Source organism: Curcuma longa, chromosome 4 (assembly GCF_044706935.1).
Source record: "Curcuma longa cultivar G26 ecotype Majalengka, Jawa Barat chromosome 4, ITB_CL_G26_1.1, whole genome shotgun sequence".
NCBI lineage: Eukaryota > Viridiplantae > Streptophyta > Magnoliopsida > Zingiberales > Zingiberaceae > Curcuma > Curcuma longa.
The window spans coordinates 6,368,445-6,389,411 of record NC_133864.1 but is presented as its reverse complement, the minus strand read 5'-3'; the positions used below and the strand labels follow the sequence as shown (position 1 = coordinate 6,389,411).

At 38.9% G+C, this 20,967-nt stretch overlaps 2 protein-coding genes and 1 pseudogene across 4 annotated transcripts; all 3 read right to left on the bottom strand.

Annotated features, from left to right (window-relative positions):
- Window positions 1-52: 52 nt before the first annotated feature.
- LOC141827646 (receptor-like protein kinase HERK 1) lies at window positions 53-3,129 on the bottom strand. Of its 3 annotated transcripts, none has more exons than XM_074714940.1 (3): window positions 2,983-3,129; window positions 2,838-2,906; window positions 53-2,756 (listed from the first exon to the last, which is right to left on the bottom strand). In XM_074714940.1, exon 3 carries the CDS (start codon window positions 2,676-2,678, stop codon window positions 201-203), a length of 2,478 nt encoding a protein of 825 aa, XP_074571041.1. In that variant the 5' UTR covers window positions 2,679-2,756; window positions 2,838-2,906; window positions 2,983-3,129; the 3' UTR covers window positions 53-200. The 3 variants fall into 3 exon arrangements, with proteins under 3 accessions (XP_074571041.1, XP_074571042.1, XP_074571040.1); XM_074714941.1 differs by having other exon boundaries at window positions 2,838-2,902; XM_074714939.1 differs by having other exon boundaries at window positions 2,838-3,129.
- Window positions 3,130-3,902: 773 nt separating this feature from the next.
- LOC141827650 (pectin acetylesterase 5-like) lies at window positions 3,903-18,359 on the bottom strand. Its single transcript, XM_074714946.1, is given in 13 exon segments — window positions 3,903-3,991; window positions 3,993-4,099; window positions 4,444-4,592; window positions 4,693-4,798; window positions 4,887-4,964; window positions 5,041-5,091; window positions 5,780-5,840; window positions 6,441-6,565; window positions 6,784-6,873; window positions 6,978-7,057; window positions 16,904-17,033; window positions 17,942-18,024; window positions 18,110-18,359. Coding segments are annotated over 13 exon segments (1,320 nt in total). The 5' UTR covers window positions 18,342-18,359; the 3' UTR covers window positions 3,903-3,963.
- A 187-nt stretch (window positions 18,360-18,546) lies between these two features.
- LOC141827653 (uncharacterized) lies at window positions 18,547-20,849 on the bottom strand (annotated as a pseudogene).
- Window positions 20,850-20,967: the final 118 nt, after the last annotated feature.

Genomic DNA, 20,967 nt, shown 5'->3' with positions numbered 1-20,967 from the left:
CTTTCTTTCTTTCTTTTTACATTCAATTATAATCTGGAATTTAATTCGAAGATTTAAAATAAATCATAAAATTTAATCTGACGATTAACAAACATGACTTGAGTTTGTTCGAGGATGGTGAACAATTCAACTTGAATGGAACATATTAATGAAAAAAAAAAACACATAACAAACTTAAAGCATTAGGAACAAAACAGAAGCTACCTCGCTTCGGAATTCATCAACTGCGAAAATGCTTTGTCGATTGAAGCATCTGTATAGTCGTTCGTGACAGGGCCATTGAACTCCGGCGAAGATGATACATCGCCGGTGGGGTTGATACTTTCACTATTAGTCTCGGTGAGACTGGCCTCAGACTCCTGAAGCTTCAGAGCATACTCCAGATTCCGTAGCACATCAGCCATTGTGGGTCGGTCGGCACCGTAATCCTCTAGACAATGCTCGATCGTAGCCCCAAACTTTCTCAGAGATGCAGGTCTAATTTGCCCTGCGATTCGGGAGTCGACGATCTGTCCTAACTCCCCTTTCTTCAGCCACTGCATTCCCCATTCCGCCAAGCTCACTTGCTCATTTGGCAATGTCGGATTGATGACTGGCCTTGCGCAGAGAACTTCGAGTAAAACCACACCGAAAGAGTAAACATCCGATTTTTCGGTTAGCTTTTGCCTCCTGAAGTATTCGGGATCGAGATACCCAAAGCTGCCTTTCACTGCAGTAGTGACATGAGTGTGATCCAAATCAGGTCCAGTCTTTGACAATCCGAAGTCTGAGACTTTTGCCAGTAGATTCTCATCCAGTAGAATGTTGGCAGACTTCACATCGCGGTGTATGATAGCCCTGGATGAACTTGTATGAAGGTAATGAAGTCCTTTTGCTGCTCCGATACAGATTTCCAGCCGCTGCGTCCAGGTGAGTGGAGGAAGACCCGATCCATAAAGGTGCTTCTTGAGAGTTCCATTTGCCATGTACTCATAAACAAGAATCATCTCGTTCTTCTCGTCGCAGAAACCGACAAGGCACACTAGATGATGGTGTCGCAATTGCGATAGCAATTCGATCTCATTGCGGAACTCCTTGAGACCTTGTTTGTACACTGAATTCCCTCTCTTCACTGCTATTTTCATGTTGTCTCTTAACACACCTTTGTAGACTTTTCCAAACCCTCCGAATCCAATCATCAAACTATTATCAAAGTTATTGGTTGCTTCCTCTAGCACAACAAATGGAAAGCGGTAGCCGAATTGCCCGTTTGTCTCCGACAAGGAAGCTGTTTCAATTGAATTCTGATTTGTTGTTCTTCCAAAACTCAAGCCATTCGTGGAGAGAGTTGTCAAACTCTCAACAGACTGTTTGCTACAGAGCTTCCTTCTCCTTGGCACCATGAAAAGAGTGATACTAAAAACAACTAAAATCGCAATAGATCCAATGACTGAGCCAACCACAATCCCTGTGTTCTTCTTTGAACCAGATGAAGACGGCGGTGGCACAACCATCACAGAGCCAACTGAGAAGTTCATCTTCAAAATCTCAAGCCCATTAAGGATGCCATTGTGAGGAACATGGAAACCTGAAGGAGTAATACTGATAGAAAGCTCATCGGGTGCGTCACTAGCTTCTATAACAAAATCCACAAAATAAGGTGCAGCCAACTTCCGAAATAAAGTGCTCGAAAGATCGAAATTAGTAAGTATGTGCCAATTACCCACACTGACATTGAAGTATAGCTGATTAGCGGCAAGACTTACTATGTCACAGAAATGAAACCTCATCAAGTAGCTGAAACCGGCATCAACATTGAGCTTCCATGTCATATTGATCTTTGCATTCGAAGTATTGGTCGACACCAATTCCCTCGCTGTGGCATATACTATCGCGGGAGCGCTCTCTTCAGTAGCTCCTATCGGCAGATAATTCAGCCGGCCGGAGGTATTTGAGGTTTTAGATGATGTAGCATCCATCAAGAATCTCAGATCAGCATCCCAAGTTCTCCACAAAACATCACCATCTGGAAGGACATCTTGGCCGCCCACATTGAGATGATAGATTGTCTCGAATGCTTGAGCCGATAAACCCTGGTAAGACTGCATCCGAACAGTTTGCGCATTGTCGGTAATTAGATTATCAGGAGCTGATACAACTTCTATAGCATTCACAAATGCCAGGGAACTGATTCCTGATGGTGCAAACGAGAGGATGAGAGTGTCATGAGCAGTGTTTACTAGGAATTCCTTCATCGCTGACGAATTTGAGCGGAAATTGTGGAGAAGCATCAAATCCTGCGTCGACACATTGAAAGTTGCAGCGGTGAGGTCGTAACTGCTGTACACAAATGGGAAGAAATAGAGGCGAATGAAGTGCCGGCCTTGCGCCCTGATCGGAAAGGAGTAGGAGGAGGGTCCTGTGAAGATGCGGGCAGTTTGGTAGAGCTCCGAGGCGAAAGAGGCGGCCCCGGGGCTTCGAGTGGTGTTCGCCAAGATGTTCGTCGGGGTCGTCAGCGTGGAAGAAAGGGATAAATCGGCCACAAAGATCCTGCTTCCGATGGTGGTGCTGGTTGGAGATCCGCAATCGATCAGGTACCTGTCGGCGGGGGTGAATGCACAGAAGCACCACTTCATTGACGCCATCGAGGAGACGAGGAACACAAGCCCAAGGATTCGGATTCCCGCAGCAGCAGCCATCAAAAAAGGAAAGCTTTGTCGCGAAAATTCAATCTTTTTCTCCTAATTCAACAAATCGAGCCACAAAATCCATTTCTCCTGGAAACCTCAACACAAAGTTCCAGTCTGAATTAACTAGAACTCGAAAAGAGATAAGCGCGACAGAAGAGAAACAGATACCCTAATTTCATGCCGCTGGAAACAAGATGAGCTCGCGAGAGCAACATAAAAGCAGCCGCTTCAATCTATCTGACCAGAAATGGGCAGACGAGGCGTCAGGCGACTAGGAGTAGATTGAGAGCTGGAAGAGTGGAAAAGCCGGTACCTCGGTCTGTCGGTCACTGCGGAGTACAAGCAGCCATTATTGTGTCGCCTGCCCATGAGGAGCGTTGTCAGAATCCTCCCCCCATGGCTCCGTACTCGGTGGAAAGGGAGAGTGAGAGAGAGAGAGAGAGAGAGAGAGAGAGAGAGAGAGAGACTCCTCTGCAAGACTGCAACTTGCCACCGTTAAGGATGAGAGAGTTCATCAGATTTAAGGCCAGCCCCATTTTTGATCTCCCTGTTGCAATTTTGAAAGTCGGTGGATAGTACCCGACCGAGTATTGGATGAGCTAGTAGGTCCCAGAGGAAATCCAGATGGTTGAGTAGAACCGGATTGTCGTAGGGTAGGTTAGGAGTAGTTATTGATTATGCAGGGAGGAGGGCCCACACGGATTTGAAGCGTGTTAATTTAAATGCGGCGTAATTATTTTAATAGAAAATTAAAACAATTTTCTGCAAAACAGGAGTCAATTTGACTCGTGTCAGTCACTAATGAATCAATCATTTACCAAATCAATTTTTATCAACATAATTTAATTTGATTACTAATTTGGTGAATGAGATTTGTGGGGAAAAAAAGTTGGTACTTAGTTCTTTTCCATGTGATTTAATCTTTATTTTTATACTAATTTGTCTCAACACAGGATTAGAGGGATAAATTAAATTAGTATTTAATTTAATTTTATTAGAGAAGGAGGATACTCAATTGGCTCAATATTACCTCATCAAACACTCAATGCCACTTCACTAGACACTATCCACCAAACAATATCTCACTAACCCAAACCACATCTCACATGCTATATTATAATTCATATATTGAATTCTTTAAATCGATTAATTTTGAAAGTTATCTATTCGGTTCCATATATGTTACATATGATGTTTGGGATGAATGCATAATAAATAAATTTGAGACATCAGAAATATATTCGAGTTACAGAAAACATCAAGACTGAATTGAGATTCACTGAAATAACAAGCATTAGCAACGTTTCTTACTACCTGGAAAGTTGAGAAAGATCCACATTGTAACATGTAGGATTGCAGGGATATGGGCAGTCGATTTCTTTGGTTTCTTTTCGATCGAAGAACCAGTCACCGACAGCCTCTGCAATTGTCTGCTCGAAAGTTTAATATACCTAAAGTTAGTCATAGAGATTTGAAGTTTGATAGACACAAAAGCCATCTGTTTTGCAAACAAAGTTTAGGGCAATTCTTGCCTTCTAGGCAATCCTAGTTGGAATAATAGTCTTCTCGAGGAAGGGCTCTTCTAGGCGAGCAATCTAAATTACTAGATTTTCATTGATTGATCAATTGCACAATTGTACTCTTCAAAGCAAAATCCAAGATTATATCCCTTGTATATGCAATACTGTATCTCAATACTGCCACAATTGTGATTTTAAATTGTCCTAGAATCATCAAATGATTGGTCATATTTAATCAAAAACCACAAGTTTACCTTATTGTTAATGCGTGGAGAATTTGGTGAATGCCATGTGTAACTGTCGATAGATTGACAGTGGGCAAAGCAGGAATCGATAAACATTCCTCCATTCTTCTTCTTTTGCTTAAACTCACTCAAGGAACTAAGCATGGCATTCCTAAATCCTGTTTGAATAAAGAAATCTTCCCAGCAATTTAGTCATGCGAGGAGCAGGAATTAAGATGAGTGCAAGAATATGAGAGAAAATTTATTAAGTGCAGTGACCTTGCAGGGTTTGTAGCTGGTTGGAATCACAATGTTGAATATTCTGCTTGCATCTTAGCCATGCTTCTTCAGGATCTGATTCAGCTGGCACCAAGATGTATCGAATCTGTGATTTTTGCGAGGTCAGTGCTGCTGAAATTTCAACATGTTACATGCTGGTGGCAAGGAAAGAAAGCATGGTGGATATGGGATACCTGCCAGAAGTCATATGCTGCGTTGAGGATGAAAAATGGTGTCGTCACATTCTTAATAATCTCTTCCGCGAAGAAACACTGCATGTAACGGAACAACAGAAGTTAAAATGTATGAGACAAACTAGTGGAATGGTGGATAATTACAATCACCTGCCTGAGATGGCTCCATACTAGAGATGCAGTCTAGAAATCTATTTCCTACATCCTGTAACAAGAAACATCAAATGAATGAATACAAGGAATGTAAAGGATCATTGACTGTGAAATGGCAAAGCTATGGAACAGTTTCAGTGATCTGTAACTATAACATTCCTCATGTTTCTATTCTACCTACATATTTCAATGCATGAAATCCTTATGTTCATTTTTTTTCTAAAAAGTTACTTCACGAGTCACGACACCAACTGTTGGAATCTTCATCAAGAGGATGACTAACATAGGAGGGGCTTCTGACAATGACACAACGATGGAATGATAACAACCATTGATTTGACTCTTTATTAGCAAATCGACGATAGATCTTAATTGCCACGACGCCATCACATCTTATGTTAAAACCTCTTCCACTATTTTGCCAGATGGAGGGTGCATCCGGGTATGCTCCCATAGAGTCGATGGATCGCAGATTAGTTTGCCTATCTACACCGTTTACATAATCCTTTGTCACCATTTTTTATGACACTTTAAAAAAAATGAAGAAAAAGCGTTGTAATGGCTAGAGCAAAAACAAAAGAGAAAAAAACAGTTTAGAATGATAGTGCTTGGCAAAAAAAAAAAAAAAAAAAGAAGAAGGATATGCAAACCAACAATTAGCAGCTAAACAATTTCCCCAAACTGGAGACCAAAGAAACCTTAAAGTGAACAGATAAGGTGTTCAAACGAGAAGAACAAACCTGAAGTTGGACCACATCGCTATAGAGTGACTGAATGAACCTTTTCCCAGATATATCCTTCCTGCAACGAAATAAAACAATAAATTGATATAGCTTTCTCTCAAAAAGGCTGTGCTTGAAGCTTATGAACAGTCCATGATCAACTTTTTACAACCATTAATCATCTTGAGCCAAGGTCGAACAAAATTACAGTATATTTTGTCTCATCTTCATCTTCAACCCATATGCAAGCATTGATCATCTTTGACAAGATACTAATATGGCATATAACTGAATAATAATACCTTAACATATTACTAATCTTCATTTAAAAGGCTAAAATTGGTCTTCTTTTCCAAGATGTATCTTGCAGCTTTGTAACTCAAATTTCTTAGGATGATGAGTACAGACAGCATATCCTAATTCAGAGTTGAAGACCCATGATGAATAACAACACTCCAAACCCATGTTGAGTACCAACACTTCTAAACTGACTCGCAGAGTTGATACCCAATACCCCTACTGATCTTGTATAAAAAATTTCACAGAGATCAACTTCGCCAAAGAGAACTTTTTCCTCAATTTATAGTTTCAGGAACTAAATGTGTACAGGATGGGATTCTGAAAGTTTAGCAAACCAATTCTCCCAGACATTATAAATGGAATTATAAACATAACATACTCATTGAGGAAAAAACCAGCATCTGCAAAACATTTGACAGTAGCCACATTAGGAAGAAGGGCATGAAAATCATCACAATGAATGAAAGTAGCAAGACCGCCAGCAGAACATCCTGTGAGAAGAGCCTGCAAAGTGAAAAAGAATATGAAAAAGAATATCATAGCAATGTGTTCCTCTGAAATATTCAAATGATGTAAGAACATGGGAATTAACAAAACTAAAATCACCACAGAGCCTGAGTGTTTGTATGGAATAAATTGTTAATGAAGTACATGGCATATGTGAGATTATATATTTTTTCAACAAATAAACATTAACTTAATTGAAATTGTATCCCTTTGACCTGTTTAGCATTTGCAAGTCCTTTCTGTAAGAGTTCACCCATAATTGCTTCCCATATACGTTGGCCTCTAAAGAAAAGTATCGTTCCATTCTGTAAAATAACTAAAAGTAAGAACTAATAATATGCAAATATTTGAAATATATTTAGTTTTAACTCCCTATATTAGTAAATGATATGTTTTATATAGAATATACCTGCACCTCACTTTCTCTATACCCAGAAAATGATGCACCATCACAATACCGTACCTTGACTTTGTTCCAGTTATAAAAATCTGAAACAGGCAAGCAAATTTAAGAAATTCAAAAACTGAGTTGAATTTGATGGCTGTAGAAAGTAAATGGCCGTCATCTTAAAGAAGCATTAGAAGAAGGTGCCCGCTGGTAAAGCCCTTGGAAGTTGTTGCCAAGGTATTGGGTAAGAAACCCGCCTTCACCAAATGGGGGATTACCTCCACTTATATACAATATGTAGAGAGGACATTGGACTTCCCTGTTCTCAAGAAACTAAAGTAATATTAGAAAGTGAACAACTGATTATTGACATAATGATTAATGAAAGATATAACTATCCAAATTTCTTACATCATAAATAAAACATGCAATGCTAATGCAATATATATATATATATATATATATATATATATATATATATATATATAGTGGAAAAAAGAACAATGTGCAAATTTGATAATGTTCTTCAGGAAGTATAATTACATTTAGTTCCTCATAATCATCATATCCTATAGTCTTTCCATCATGCCAAATTTTAATCAATTAGTCTATATTAGGTAAAATATGGAGCTTATTTGAGACAGTGCATTAACTCTTGAAAGTTTTTAAAATTAAATTCCCCCATCAAACCATATGTGATCAATTTGGTCCAATCCACAATCAGTTTATTTACAATTATTCCATTCTTTTCAGCAATTAAAACTCTTCTATTCTCATTCTCTTACTCCTTTTTACTTGGATTGAATTAAAGCTACACCAGATGGATAATCTTGTAGTCCAGTCTAATCGTAAGGACATTAAAGTGTACTGAACTGATAATTTAACAAAGGATGACCAAGATTAAATAAATAATATATGTGTATACAATCATATGGGGATATAAAATGTGGTGAGACAATGCATAATTCATATGACGCTGCAAATGTGGCCGCATAGGCAACTTTTTGAAACAATGCTCACTAGTGGCATGCCAATAGTCAGCTTTCAATGCAGGGATGACCTGTTAGGGGAGAAAACCACTTTTATTCACCGTGCATAATCAATAAACTAATTGGCTTTATATAGCCTTACAAAGAGATAAAATTTCAGAAAGCAATCCACATATAACGTGGTAAAGTCAAACTAGATCCTAATTAATAGGCTTTATTGTAGTTGAAAACTTCAACTATTATCCTAACAATCCCTTCCCTAAACTGATGACAGCCATGCTTTCAGTTTAGTTGCGGTACCACACGTACACCCATTGATTCACGCAGCTTCAAGAACACATCCAGCTTGAGTGGTTTTGTCATAATATCTGCAACTTGATCTTGTGTGACACAATGCTTTAGCTCAACAATTCCATCTCTGGTCAAATCACGTAAGAAATGAAACCTTACGTCAATATGTTTGCTACGTCCATGCATGACTGGATTCTTGGAGAGCTTAATAGTAGAGTTGTTGTCACATAACACAGTGATACACTTGCCTTGAAAGTGACCGAGCTTCTCCAATACTCTCCTCATCCAAACCCCTTGACAAGCGCAAGAGGCAGCTGCTACAAATTCTGCTTTAGTAGTGGACAAAGCAACTACGGGCTGTTTATTGGAAGACCATGACACAACCCCTCCACTAAGCAGAAACACATAACCAGAAGTGTTTTTCCTGTCATTTGTATCTCCTGCATAATCACTATCTGTATATGCCGTTAACTCTCCATTACCCTCTTTTTGGTTGAAAACTCCCAAATCCACAGTTCCTTTTAAGTATCTTAGTACCCTTTTCGCAGCTTGCAAATGTAACTCTGTTGGACTTGCCATAAATCTGCTGATGAGAGACACCACATACATCAAATCTGGTCTAGTAACAGTTAGATACATAAGACTTCCAACTAATTGTTTGTACATGGTAGCATTCAATTTGGATCCTTCTTCATCCTTCGTAAGTTTAACGCCAGGAACAACGGGATTTGTCACACTGTTACTCTTCTCCATACCAAATTTCTCCAAAACATCTTTTGCATACTTTCTTTGGCTAATATAGATGCCTTCAAAATTTTGTAGCACCTCCACACCGAGAAAATATTTCATCTTTCCCAAATCAGTCATATCAAATTCAAGTTTCATAAAGTTCTTGAATTTAACAAACATACTTTTATCATTGCTAGTAAAAATTAAATCATCAACATATAGGCTAACAATCAGAATTTTACCTTCATCTCCCAATTTGACGAATAATGTATGCTCACAATTGCATCTTTCAAACCCTTCTTTGACAAAATATGTTTCAATCTTGCTGTACCATGCTCGAGGAGCTAGTTTAAGGCCATATAATGCCATTTTCAACTTGTACACCTTATACTCTTCGCCTTTCTTCTCATAGCCCTGCGGTTGCTCAATAAATATTGCTTCATTTAGTTCTCCATGCAAAAAAGCGCTTTTGACATCAAGCTGGTATAAGCTCCAACCATTTCGAGCCGCTAAAGCAATTATCATTCGAATCGTATCCCACCTGGCCATAGGCGTAAATACCTCAATATAATCTATGCCATGTTGTTGAGTATACCCTTCTGCCACCAACCGGGCCTTGCATTTGTCAACCTCGCCATTTGCGTTGAGTTTAGTTTTGTAAACCCACTTTACTCCGATCTTTTTCATTTCTTTAGGCAAATCTGCCAACTCCCAAGTCCCATTTCTTTCAATTGCTTCTATCTCCAAATCCATTGCAGCTTTCCATTTGGAACTTTGAATAGCTTCTTCAAAAGTAGTTGGATCTGAGGTGGAGGTAAACAGAACCAAATTGTTGTGCTCAACATCTTCTTTAGAGAATTCTTCCCCAGTTACATAATCTTCCATCCAAAATGGTTTTCTTCTCTGCCTTCTTTCAAGAGAATTTTTTCCAGATGACTCACTTGAAGATAAACTGACTTCTCCTTTTTCTTCTTCAGCTGCTACCTCTTCATATTCTTCTTCACTTTGATCATGTGTACTTTCTGCATTACTTCCTCCCTGCACGAGTATATCAAGTCCTGGTTCTTTATTATTTCGTCTCCATTCCCAACCTTCAGTTTCTTCAAAAATCACATCTCTGCTTACAATTATTGTCTTGGATGCTGGATCATATAGTCTATATGCTTTAGATTCTTCACTCATCCCTAGCAACACACACCGAAGACTCTTATCATCTAGTTTTTTTCTCTTATTGTCTGATATATGAACATGACCAATGCATCCAAAAACCCGAAAGTATTTCACATTTGGTTTGACACCACTCCAAGCCTTTTTAGATGTCATATCTTTTACTGCCAATGTAGGACTTCTATTGAGTACATGAACCTATTTGTCACACTGTTACTCTTCTCCATACCAAATTTCTCCAAAACATCTTTTGCATACTTTCTTTGGCTAATAAAGATGCCTTCAGAATTTTGTAGCACCTCCACACCGAGAAATTATTTCATCTTTCCCAAATCAATCATATCAAATTCAAGTTTCATAGAGCTCTTGAATTTAACAAACATACTTTCATCATTGCCAGTAAAAATTAAATCATCAACATATAGGCTAACAATCAGAATTTTACCTTCATCTCCCAATTTGATGAATAATGTATGTTCACAATTGCATCTTTCAAACCCTTCTTTGACAAAATATGTTTCAATCCTGCTGTACCATGCTCGAGGAGCTTGTTTAAGGCCATATAATGCCTTTTTCAACTTGTACACCTTATACTCTTCGCCTTTCTTCTCATAGCCCTGCGGTTGCTGAATAAATATTGCTTCATTTAGTTCTCCATGCAAAAAAGCGCTTTTGACATCAAGTTGGTATAAGCTCCAACTATTTCGAGCCGCTAAAGCAATTATCATTCGAATCGTATCCCACCTGGCCACAGGTGCAAATACCTCAGTATAATCTATGCTATGTTGTTGAGTATACCCTTTTGCCACCAACCAAATCTGTCAACTCCCAAGTCTCATTTCTTTCAATTGCTTCTATCTCTAAATCCATTGCAGCTTTCCATTTGGAACTCTGAATAGCTTCTTCAAAGGTAGTTGGATCTGAGGTGGAGGTAAACAGAACCAAATTGTTGTGCTCAACATCTTCTTCAGAGAATTGTTCCCCCCAGTTACATTATCTTCCATTCAAAATGGTTTTCTTCTCTGCCTTCTATCTGGAGAATTCTTTCCAGATGACTCACTTGAAGATAAACTGACCTCTCCTTCTTCTTCAGCTGCTACCTCTTCATATTCTTCTTCACTTTGATCATGTGTACTTTCTGCATTACTTCCTCCCTGCACGAGTATATCAAGTCCTCCTTCTGTATTATTTCGTCTCCATTCCCAACCTTCAATTTCTTCAAAAATCACATCTCTGCTTACAATTATTGTCTTGGATGCTGGATCATATAGTCTATATGTTTTAGATTCTTCACTCATCTCTAGCAACACGCACCGAAGACTCTTATCATCTAGTTTTTTTCCCTTACTGTCTGATATATGAACATGACCAATGCATCCAAAAATCCGAAAGTATTCAACATTTGGTTTGACACCACTCCAAGCCTTTTCAGGTGTCATATCTTTTACTGCCAATGTAGGACTTCTATTGAGTACATGAACTGCCAGGAAAATGGGATTTGTCACACTGTTACTCTTCTCCATACCAAATTTCTCCAAAACATCTTTTGCATACTTTCTTTGGCTAATAAAGATGCCTTCAAAATTTTGTATCACCTCCACACCGAGAAAATATTTCATCTTTCCCAAATCAGTCATATCAAATTCAAGTTTCATGGAGTTCTTGAATTTAACAAACATACTTTCATTATTGCCAGTAAAAATTAAATCATCAACATATAGGCTAACAATCAGAATTTTACCTTCATCTCCCAATTTGATGAATAATGTATGTTCACAATTGCATCTTTCAAACCCTTCTTTGACAAAATATGGTTCAATCCTGCTGTACCATGCTCGAGGAGCTTGTTTAAGGCCATATAATGTCTTTTTCAACTTGTACACCTTATACTCTTCGCCTTTCTTCTCATAGCCCTGCGGTTGCTGAATAAATATTGCTTCATCTAGTTCTCCATGCAAAAAAGCGCTTTTGACATCAAACTGGTATAAGCTCCAACTATTTCGAGCCGCTAAAGCAATTATCATTTGAATCTTATCCCACCAGGCCACAGGGGCAAATACCTCAGTATAATCTATGCCATGTTGTTGAGCATACCCTTTTGCCACCAACCGGGCCTTGCATTTGTCAACCTCGCCATTTGCATTGGGTTTAGTTTTGTAAACCCACTTTACTCCGATTTTTTTCATTCCTTTAGGCAAATTTGTCAACTCCCAAGTCCCATTTCTTTCAATTGCTTCTATCTCCAAATCCATTGCAGCTTTCCATTTGGAACTCTGAATAGCTTCTTCAAAGGTAGTTGGATCTGAGGTGGAGGTAAATAGAATCAAATTGTTGTGCTCAACATCTTCTTCAGAGAATTCTTCCCCAGTTACATAATCTTCCATCCAAAATGGTTTTCTTCTCTGCCTTCATTCTGGAGAATTCTTTCCAGATTTTCAACTCATTTGAAGATAAACTAACCTCTTCTTTTTCAGCTTCTACCTCTTCATATTCTTCTTCACTTTCATCATGTGTACTTTCTGCATTACTTCCTCCCTGCACGAGTATATCAAGTCCTGCTTCTTTATTATTTCATCTCCATTCCCAACCTTCAGTTTCTTCAAAAATCACATCTCTGCTTACAATTATATTCTTGGATGCTGGATCATATAGTCTATATGCTTTAGATTCTTCACTCATCCCTAGCAACACGCACCGAAGACTCTTATCATCTAGTTTTTTTCTCTTACTGTCTGATATATGAACATGACCAATGCATCCAAAAACCCGAAAGTATTCAACATTTGGTTTGACACCACCCCAAGCCTTTACAGGTGTCATAACTTTTACTACCAATGTAGGACTTCTATTGAGTACATGAACTGCTAGGAACAATGGGATTTGTCACACTGTTACTCTTCTCCATACCAAATTTCTCCAAAACATCTTTTGCATACTTTTGTTGGCTAATATAGATGCCTTCAGAATTTTGTAGCACCTCCACACCGAGAAAATATTTCATCTTTCCCAAATCAGTCATATCAAATTCAAGTTTCATAGAGTTCTTGAATTTAACAAACATACTTTCATCATTGCCAGTAAAAATTAAATCATCAACATATAGGCTAACAATCAGAATTTTACCTTCATCTCCCAATTTGATGAATAATGTATGTTCAAATTGCATCTTTCAAACCCTTCTTTGACAAAATATGTTTCAATCCTGCTGTACCATGCTCGAGGAGCTTGTTTAAGACCATATAATGTCTTTTTCAACTTGTACACCTTATACTCTTCGCCTTTCTTCTCATAACCCTGTGGTTGCTCAATAAATACTGCTTCATCTAGTTCTCCATGCAAAAAAACGCTTTTGACATCAAACTGGTATAAGCTCCAACTATTTCGAGCCGCTAAAGCAATTATCATTCGAATCGTATCCCACCTGGCCACAGGCGCAAATACCTCAGTATAATCTATGCCATGTTGTTGAGTATACCCTTTTACCACCAACCGGGCCTTGCATTTGTCAACCTCACCATTTGCGTTGGGTTTAGTTTTGTAAACCCACTTTACTCCGATTTTTTTCATTCCTTTAGGCAAATTTGTCAACTCCCAAGTCTCATTTCTTCCAATTTCTTCTATCTCCAAATCCATTGCAGCTTTCCATTTGGAACTCTGAATAGCTTCTACAAAGGTAGTTGGATCTGAGGTGGAGGTAAACAGAACCAAATTGTTGTGCTCAACATCTTCTTCAGAGAATTCTTCCCCAGTTACATAATCTTCCATCCAAAATGGTTTTCTTCTCTGTCTTTTTTCTGGAGAATTCTTTCCAGATGACTCACTTGAAGATAAACTGACCTCTCCTTCTTCTTCTTCAGCTGCTACCTCTTCATATTCTTCTTCACTTTAATCATGTGTACTTTCTGCATTACTTCCTCCCTGCACGAGTATATCAAGTCCTGCATCTTTATTATTTCGTCTCCATTACTAACCTTCAGTTTTTTCAAAAATCACATCTCTGCTTACAATTATTGTCTTGGATGCTGGATCATATAGTCTATATGCTTTAGATTCTTCACTCATCCCTAGCAACACGCACCGAAGACTCTTATCATCTAGTTTTTTTTCTCTTACTGTCTGATATATGAACATGACCAATGCATCCAAAAATCCAAAAGTATTCAACATTTGGTTTGACACCACTCCAAGCCTTTTCAGGTGTCATATCTTTTACTGCCAATGTAAGACTTCTATTGAGTACATGAACTGCCTAATTTGCTACTTCTGGCCAAAAAGTCTTTGGAACTTGCTTCTCCAATAACATACTTCTAACCATTTTCATGATTGTTCTATTTTTGCGTTCGACTACTCCATTTTGTTGGGGAGTGTAGGCTGTTGTGAGTTGCCTGCTGATACCATTAGTCTTGAGAAAGGAATTGAACTCATGAGAGGTAAACTCTCCACCTCTATTTGTGCTCAGACAACGAATAAAAGCTCCTGTCTCTTTCGCAACAAGGAATTTTTAATTCTTGAATATAGTGAAAGCTTCAGATTTTTTAGCAAGAAAATATATCCACGCTTTACGACTAAAATCATCAATAAAACTTATGAAATACCTCTTCTTGCTATTGGAAGCAGGTTTGATGGGTCCACAGATGTCAGCATGAACCAACTGCAATCTTTGTGTTGCTCTCCACAAACTCTTCTTTGGAATTGCATTCCTATGTTGCTTTCCTTTCATGCAATCAGTGCAAATTTTGGATGATGCCTTCAATTGTGGTAACCCTCTCACCATTTGCTTGTATTGCAATGTTCTCAAACCCTTGAAACTTAGATGCCCATATCTGCAGTGCCAAAGGTGAGTATGGTCTTCAAGAGTTGTTTGGAAACAGATGGGTAATTTCGGTAGAATTCTTGCAGGTAGTATAAGCATTCTGTTTGCAGACATTGCTGTTTGCATAATAAGCCCTTTCTCTGGATGATAGATTTTGCATACTCCATGTTGAATCAAAATAGCTACACTGTTTTCTTGCAATTGTCCAATACTTAACAAGTTATTTTTCAACTCAGGTATATAGAAAACATCGGTAATTACCTGAGTAACTCCAATAATTTGCAGCCTGATGTTACCCTTTCCCAGTACATCCATTGTGGAATTATTCCCGAGCTTCACAGAAATCCGAAATTCTTCATCAAGATCCGAGAACCACTCCTTGTGTGCACACATATGATTAGAGCACCCTGAGTCAAGGAACCAAACATCTTCATCTTTTCGCATTGCTTGATTAAGCTTGACATATGACATCAGCAATAATTCTTCTTTCTCTTCCAACTCTGCATAGTTCGCTTCTTTCTCCCATTTAGGACACTCATACTGAAAGTGCCCTAATTGATGACACTTATAACACTCAATCATTGCTTTATTGTATGTTTGCCTACCTCTCCCTCTGCCTCTGCCTCTTCCTCTGCCTCTCCCTCTTCCTGCATCTTCACCAATCTTATAGTAGGTCACCTTCAATGCTTGCTCATTGTTTCCATGCCTGTTCATCCTCTGTTTATTTACCAATAAGCTGCTTTGCAACTCATCAAGAGTTAAAGTGTCTAAGTTATTAGATTCTTCAATGGAACAAACAACATAATCGAACCTGGAGGTCATTGATCGTAAGATCTTTTCAATAATCACTACTTGTTTCATGGTTTCACCATGAATCTTCATCTTGTTTGCTATAGTAAGAGTTTGAGCAAAGTATGCATCAACACTCTCACCCTCTTGCATATGTAGAATCTCAAACTCCTTCCTAAGTGCTTGGAGTTGTGCCCTTTTGACTCTTGTGGAACCTTGATACTTCTGCTTCATAGAGTCCCAAATGTGTTTGGCAGTGTCTTTGTTGAGAATTGTTTCCATAATAGTTCGATCAATAGCTTGGAATAGATAATTCTTGACCTTCAAGTCTTTCAGCTTCTAGTTTGCAAATAATTTTTCTTGTGCTTCAGTATACTCCACTCCTTCTATTGCAACAGAGATTCCTGTTTCCACCAAACTCCAATATTCTTTTGAGCGTAGGAAATTTTCCATAAGCATAGACCAATGATCATAATGTCCATCAAACTTAGGAATTGCAGGTTGAACAAAATTATCAGTCATCCTTCAAGAAACTTGGCGCCGAAGATCAATTTCGAGGTTGCTTGGGATTTCGCCGTAAGTTGCCTAGATGCTGCTGAAGTTCTTCTTGAGACTGTCGAGTTCGATGTTTCCTTTAGTGAACTCTCCTTCTTTGCTCGAACTCCAAGCAACGACACCATTCGGATTCCCTTCGTCCTGCTCGAGCTTGACAACCAAGAATAGCGAGCCCAAAGATCTACTTTCCCTGCTCGTGAGAAAGAAAGAAACTTCGGAGGAAGAGGGGCTCCACCGAGGACTTCGCTCTGATACCAGATGTTAGGGGAGAAAAACACTTTTATTCACCGTGCATAATCAATAAACTAATTGGCTTTATATAGCCTTACAAAGAGAGAAAATTTCAGAAAGCAATCCACGTATAACGTGGTAAAGTCAAACTAGATCCTAATTAATAGGCTTTATTGTAGTTGAAAACTTCAACTATTATCCTAACATGACCACGATATAATCAAGTACTCAATATATGCATCTATAAAAAAAATATTGCTGCTAAAAAAGTGGCTTATCCTACATATATGAAGTTACAAACGGGAAGATAAAAAAAAAATATTGTTGATTAAATACACATATAATCATAAGATTCACTCATTCTTTTAAAGTCCGGTATTTACCAGGATTTTGTGATGGGATGTTACTCAGAATACCAACAAAGGTAATCTGGCGTTCCATGTAGTTTGATGAACCTAATGGTGTAGCTTTCCTAAAAGAGCAAGAATCCAAAGACAGGTACCAACCTCCACCCTAGAGTTCAAGATTAATCTGAGTAAGAAATCAAGTGAAAGACTAAACAAATAACCGAGGTTTAAATTTAAGAATATTTTGCAATTAAAACAATGATCACTACCCCCTTTAACTGGCATTGAGAACGACTCTTACTCTGTCTCATGTTAATGTTAAGTAGGGTAAAATATACACAAATTCATACAGTTCAGTTTAAAAAGAAGGATGACCAAGATCGTATTTACCAATTTTAGTATTGAAGGACATGGATTCGCTTGGAAAGTTAATAATGCATGAGTTCATGTTAAATTGAAATGCAGCATCCCTGATGGCAAATTAGCTGCTGCTAATTAGCAAACCAGGTAGCTCAGAACAGGTGTGTTTTATATTCATGTCGATTTCTGGTGTCACACAGTTGGAATGCTTAAATTTGTACCAAACCAATCGCCTAAAGCAGTATCTAATGAAATCTTAATTACCATAAATCAAGAAGATTATATCTTGCCTAACTATATAGCACGTAGTAAGAGTGAGAGAAATTATTGTTGTGTTGCTTGCATATATTATAATATTTGCGAATGGTGATTGCATCTCTGCGGCGAGGTTTAGACATTAAATCACAGTTGTTGCTAAGTCCCAACGTACAAATCCTACCTTCACGATATTGTCCGGTTTATCCCTTCTTTTCCCTTCAAAATAAACCACAACACATTTTTCTTTCTTGGTTTAGAAGAACCACCTTGTGGAAGCATACTGATCTCATTGGTTCAAAAGCTTCTTGCATGGGCTAAAGTTATTTGTCAACACTGTGACAGAGACCATTAGTGAAAAGATTTACGTCTTAATCTACAACACAAGATCTATCTGTCCTGTCTGTAGTGAATATAAAAAGGAAAATCAATTCTCAGTATGGGAAATAGATTGATTACCTCCAAGTGCACGATCCATTTGTCTGACCCAGATCCGAAACCTCTCATGAGATGGTACGCGGCCGGGCTCCCATCCAAGCATACTGCAGTATCATCAGCAACCGCAGCTTGAGACGATAGAGTAGAAAAAGGAACCATCAAGTTGGGATCGGAAAGTTTCAACATTACATGCGCCCTTCGCCTCAGCGTCGTGAACTAGGGTAAGCTCGACGAGGGGCGGAGCCGAGGACGGATGCACCGCCGGTTCGCTGAGAGCATTGTCGCCGACCCGGGATCCAGTGGCGAGGAAGAGTACGACGAAGGCGGCGGCGAGGAGCCAGCCGACGGTGGCGCTTCGTCTTTCCGCTCCCCACCGACGCCTCCACCAGAGCCAGAGCCGGTGAATCTCACCTCCGGCCATGGAAGAGATATCCACCCAATCCAGTTCCAATGACCAATAACAAGCCACCGACACGCGTGGGGTCCAATTGTGCACTTTAGCCCTCTAGGAAACGGTTGATTTTGTGAAAAGCCCCATGTAATTATCCTAATTCATAAATAGGTGAAGCTTTTGAATGAGCATAAATAAATTCTTCTCAAATAAATTTAGATTCAATTTTCCACCATTAACATTGATTTTTTTTCTTTATTATAATTTAAATTTACTGATAAAATACATCTTCTATTCACTTTACATCACCATTTCTAACAGAATAAACTTAGCCCGTGATGAGAATGCCACTCTTACAACATCCTGCTTATTCAAGAAAAAACAGGGCAAGTTGCCAGCAGTCCTTGCTAGAGCATCAACATCGAAAAATATTGCTCAAATTCTTCATCGATCCGTGGTTTCTTTGTCCTCGATACAGAATCTACAAGAAAACACAGTTTAATTTCGTTGATATTCCATCCAAAGTCACAATACAAAAAGAACAGCAGCAAATTAAATTAGTTAGTTACCTTGTCCATCTAGTAATCTTTGGGATGAAACTACGAAGGCGTGTGGTGCCACATCATTAGAATAGATGAAGAAATCCTCGATTCCAGCATCGTCCTCAGGTTCAGGAAGCTGCCCCTCTATGCCTCTGTAGACTGATTCAAGTTGTTTAGCATCCTCAACATTTAGAGTGGCAAAAGAATCGAGGTCGTTTGGATCCATGTTCTTCAAACTAGACACGGATGGTGAATTCAAATTCATTCTCTCAGATGACTCCTCGGCTAAGTCAAGGTCTAGTGTCATGGTGGTGTGGCTACTGTCATAGCCTTCACTTACAGTGTTACTATCGTGGTGAGATTCTTCAGGATCTTCTGCTCCATCATCATCCCTCAGTTCTTCAGTAGCCGTCACACTGATCCAGTTAGAGGCATGTTTGTCTCGCTGGTCCCTGCAGGATCACAGCTCCTAAACCGATATCTGAACTTGTGCTTAGGAAATGGCAAAGGTGAATTCTCAAGATCACTCTGTAGTTTTCTTTTCCTGTTCAGCTCGAAACCATCAGTGAAGATGTCCTTGCTGGAGTGGAAGTCGAAAAGGAACACAAGTAGTGTAACAAAGGGGAAAAAAATTCTGTATCTCAAACAAAATGCACTAATGCCAGTAAGAACATCCCTAATTAATCACAAGTAGTGTAAACGCTAGTGATTTCAGTTTGACACACCTATACTTTAACCTCTCTTAACTACATTTTTGAGTCTGATCATTAATCAAGCATCCCCGATTCCCCATTCATCCCATTCAGCTGAACTAGCCCTAGCTTGGACAAACCCCATTGGACCTGACCTAACTCGTTCGAATTCCATCTTACGTGTGACTTCCTCAGCCACGTTTCCTATTGAGATCAGAGTCAGTTCCTGATAGTGTTTTCATTCACTTGGATAAAAAACCATCAAGGCTACTTGGGTTTGTTTCTAGAATTCAGAGTGGAATAACATTGAGCAAACTAGAATCTAAGAATCATCTTAGCAAATCAGGATCCCTCCCCTCAACAATGACAAGATCTAAGGAAAGACTATTAAACATAAATTTCACACACATAAATGGATTGGCATTTTTTTTTTTTTGACAAATGGTAGAAGAAACCCTAGAAAACTCTTCTTGTTTCTCAGCTCTCAATCTCTGACACAACTAGTCCCCCATGCCTCAGTTCTTCAACTCATGCTGCCGGCCATTGCTGCCCTCTAGACTCCAGCTTCAATGTTTTGAATCAAGTCATTGTCATCACTCAAATGCAAATTTTATGAACAAAATGAATGGATTTGCAGTTTGACTGGTTTGCTTAGATTGGTCTTACTAATCCCACTTGATTGGGTCAATGTTTGATTGGGCATGCTGTCTGACTAATTGATCAAGAGTTTAACCATTGAACTAATGATCTAGAATTCATCGGGTTGGATTTGTGATTAGGTTTCAAATTTTCAGAAAAAAGGGAGAGATTTCACTTTCATTCCATTCTTCCAATATGCGAACGTAAAAAAAACGGATTCCATTTGTCGTTGAAAAGAAAATCTCATTCGGTACCAAACATTCACTAGGGTTCCCAACAAAAATGCTCATCGCACATCTGATACAGTTGCAGATTTTACTAACCACTGGAATGCAAATCCATATAGCTAACTATTCGATATTTGCAACCAGTCGAACCCCAAAGCAGCCTTCTTTCAGCAATTAGATCGTCGACCCAAATACTGGAAAAACTAAGATCTAGGCCAAGTGTTTTCCCCAATTTTAAAACAAGGAACATAGAAATCCATGAGAGCTGATCGATGAATCAAAAAAAAAAAAAACCTACTCCAACAATCAAGCAAACGACAAACAAAACAATCAATTCAAAGAAAAACCTGTAGATCGGCGATGGATTCGGCAGCTCATCCATCGACGACGATTCACGAAGGTGGTAGAGTTGCAGCAAAGGAGGAGGAGGAGGAGAGACTGCAAAAGGGAGCGATCGGTTTACAACCCTCCCATCACCCAGACAGCGACACGTGCCCAGCATGGGGCTGCGGAACCAGACAAGCCGCGAACTGTGTCTCGCACGCAGCGGGGCCCA

Bases quoted from the DNA above. Each gene is read 5' to 3' on its own strand.
- LOC141827646 (XM_074714939.1), bottom strand. From the start codon at position 2,678: ATGGCTGCTGCTGCGGGAATCCGAATCCTTGGGCTTGTGTTCCTCGTC.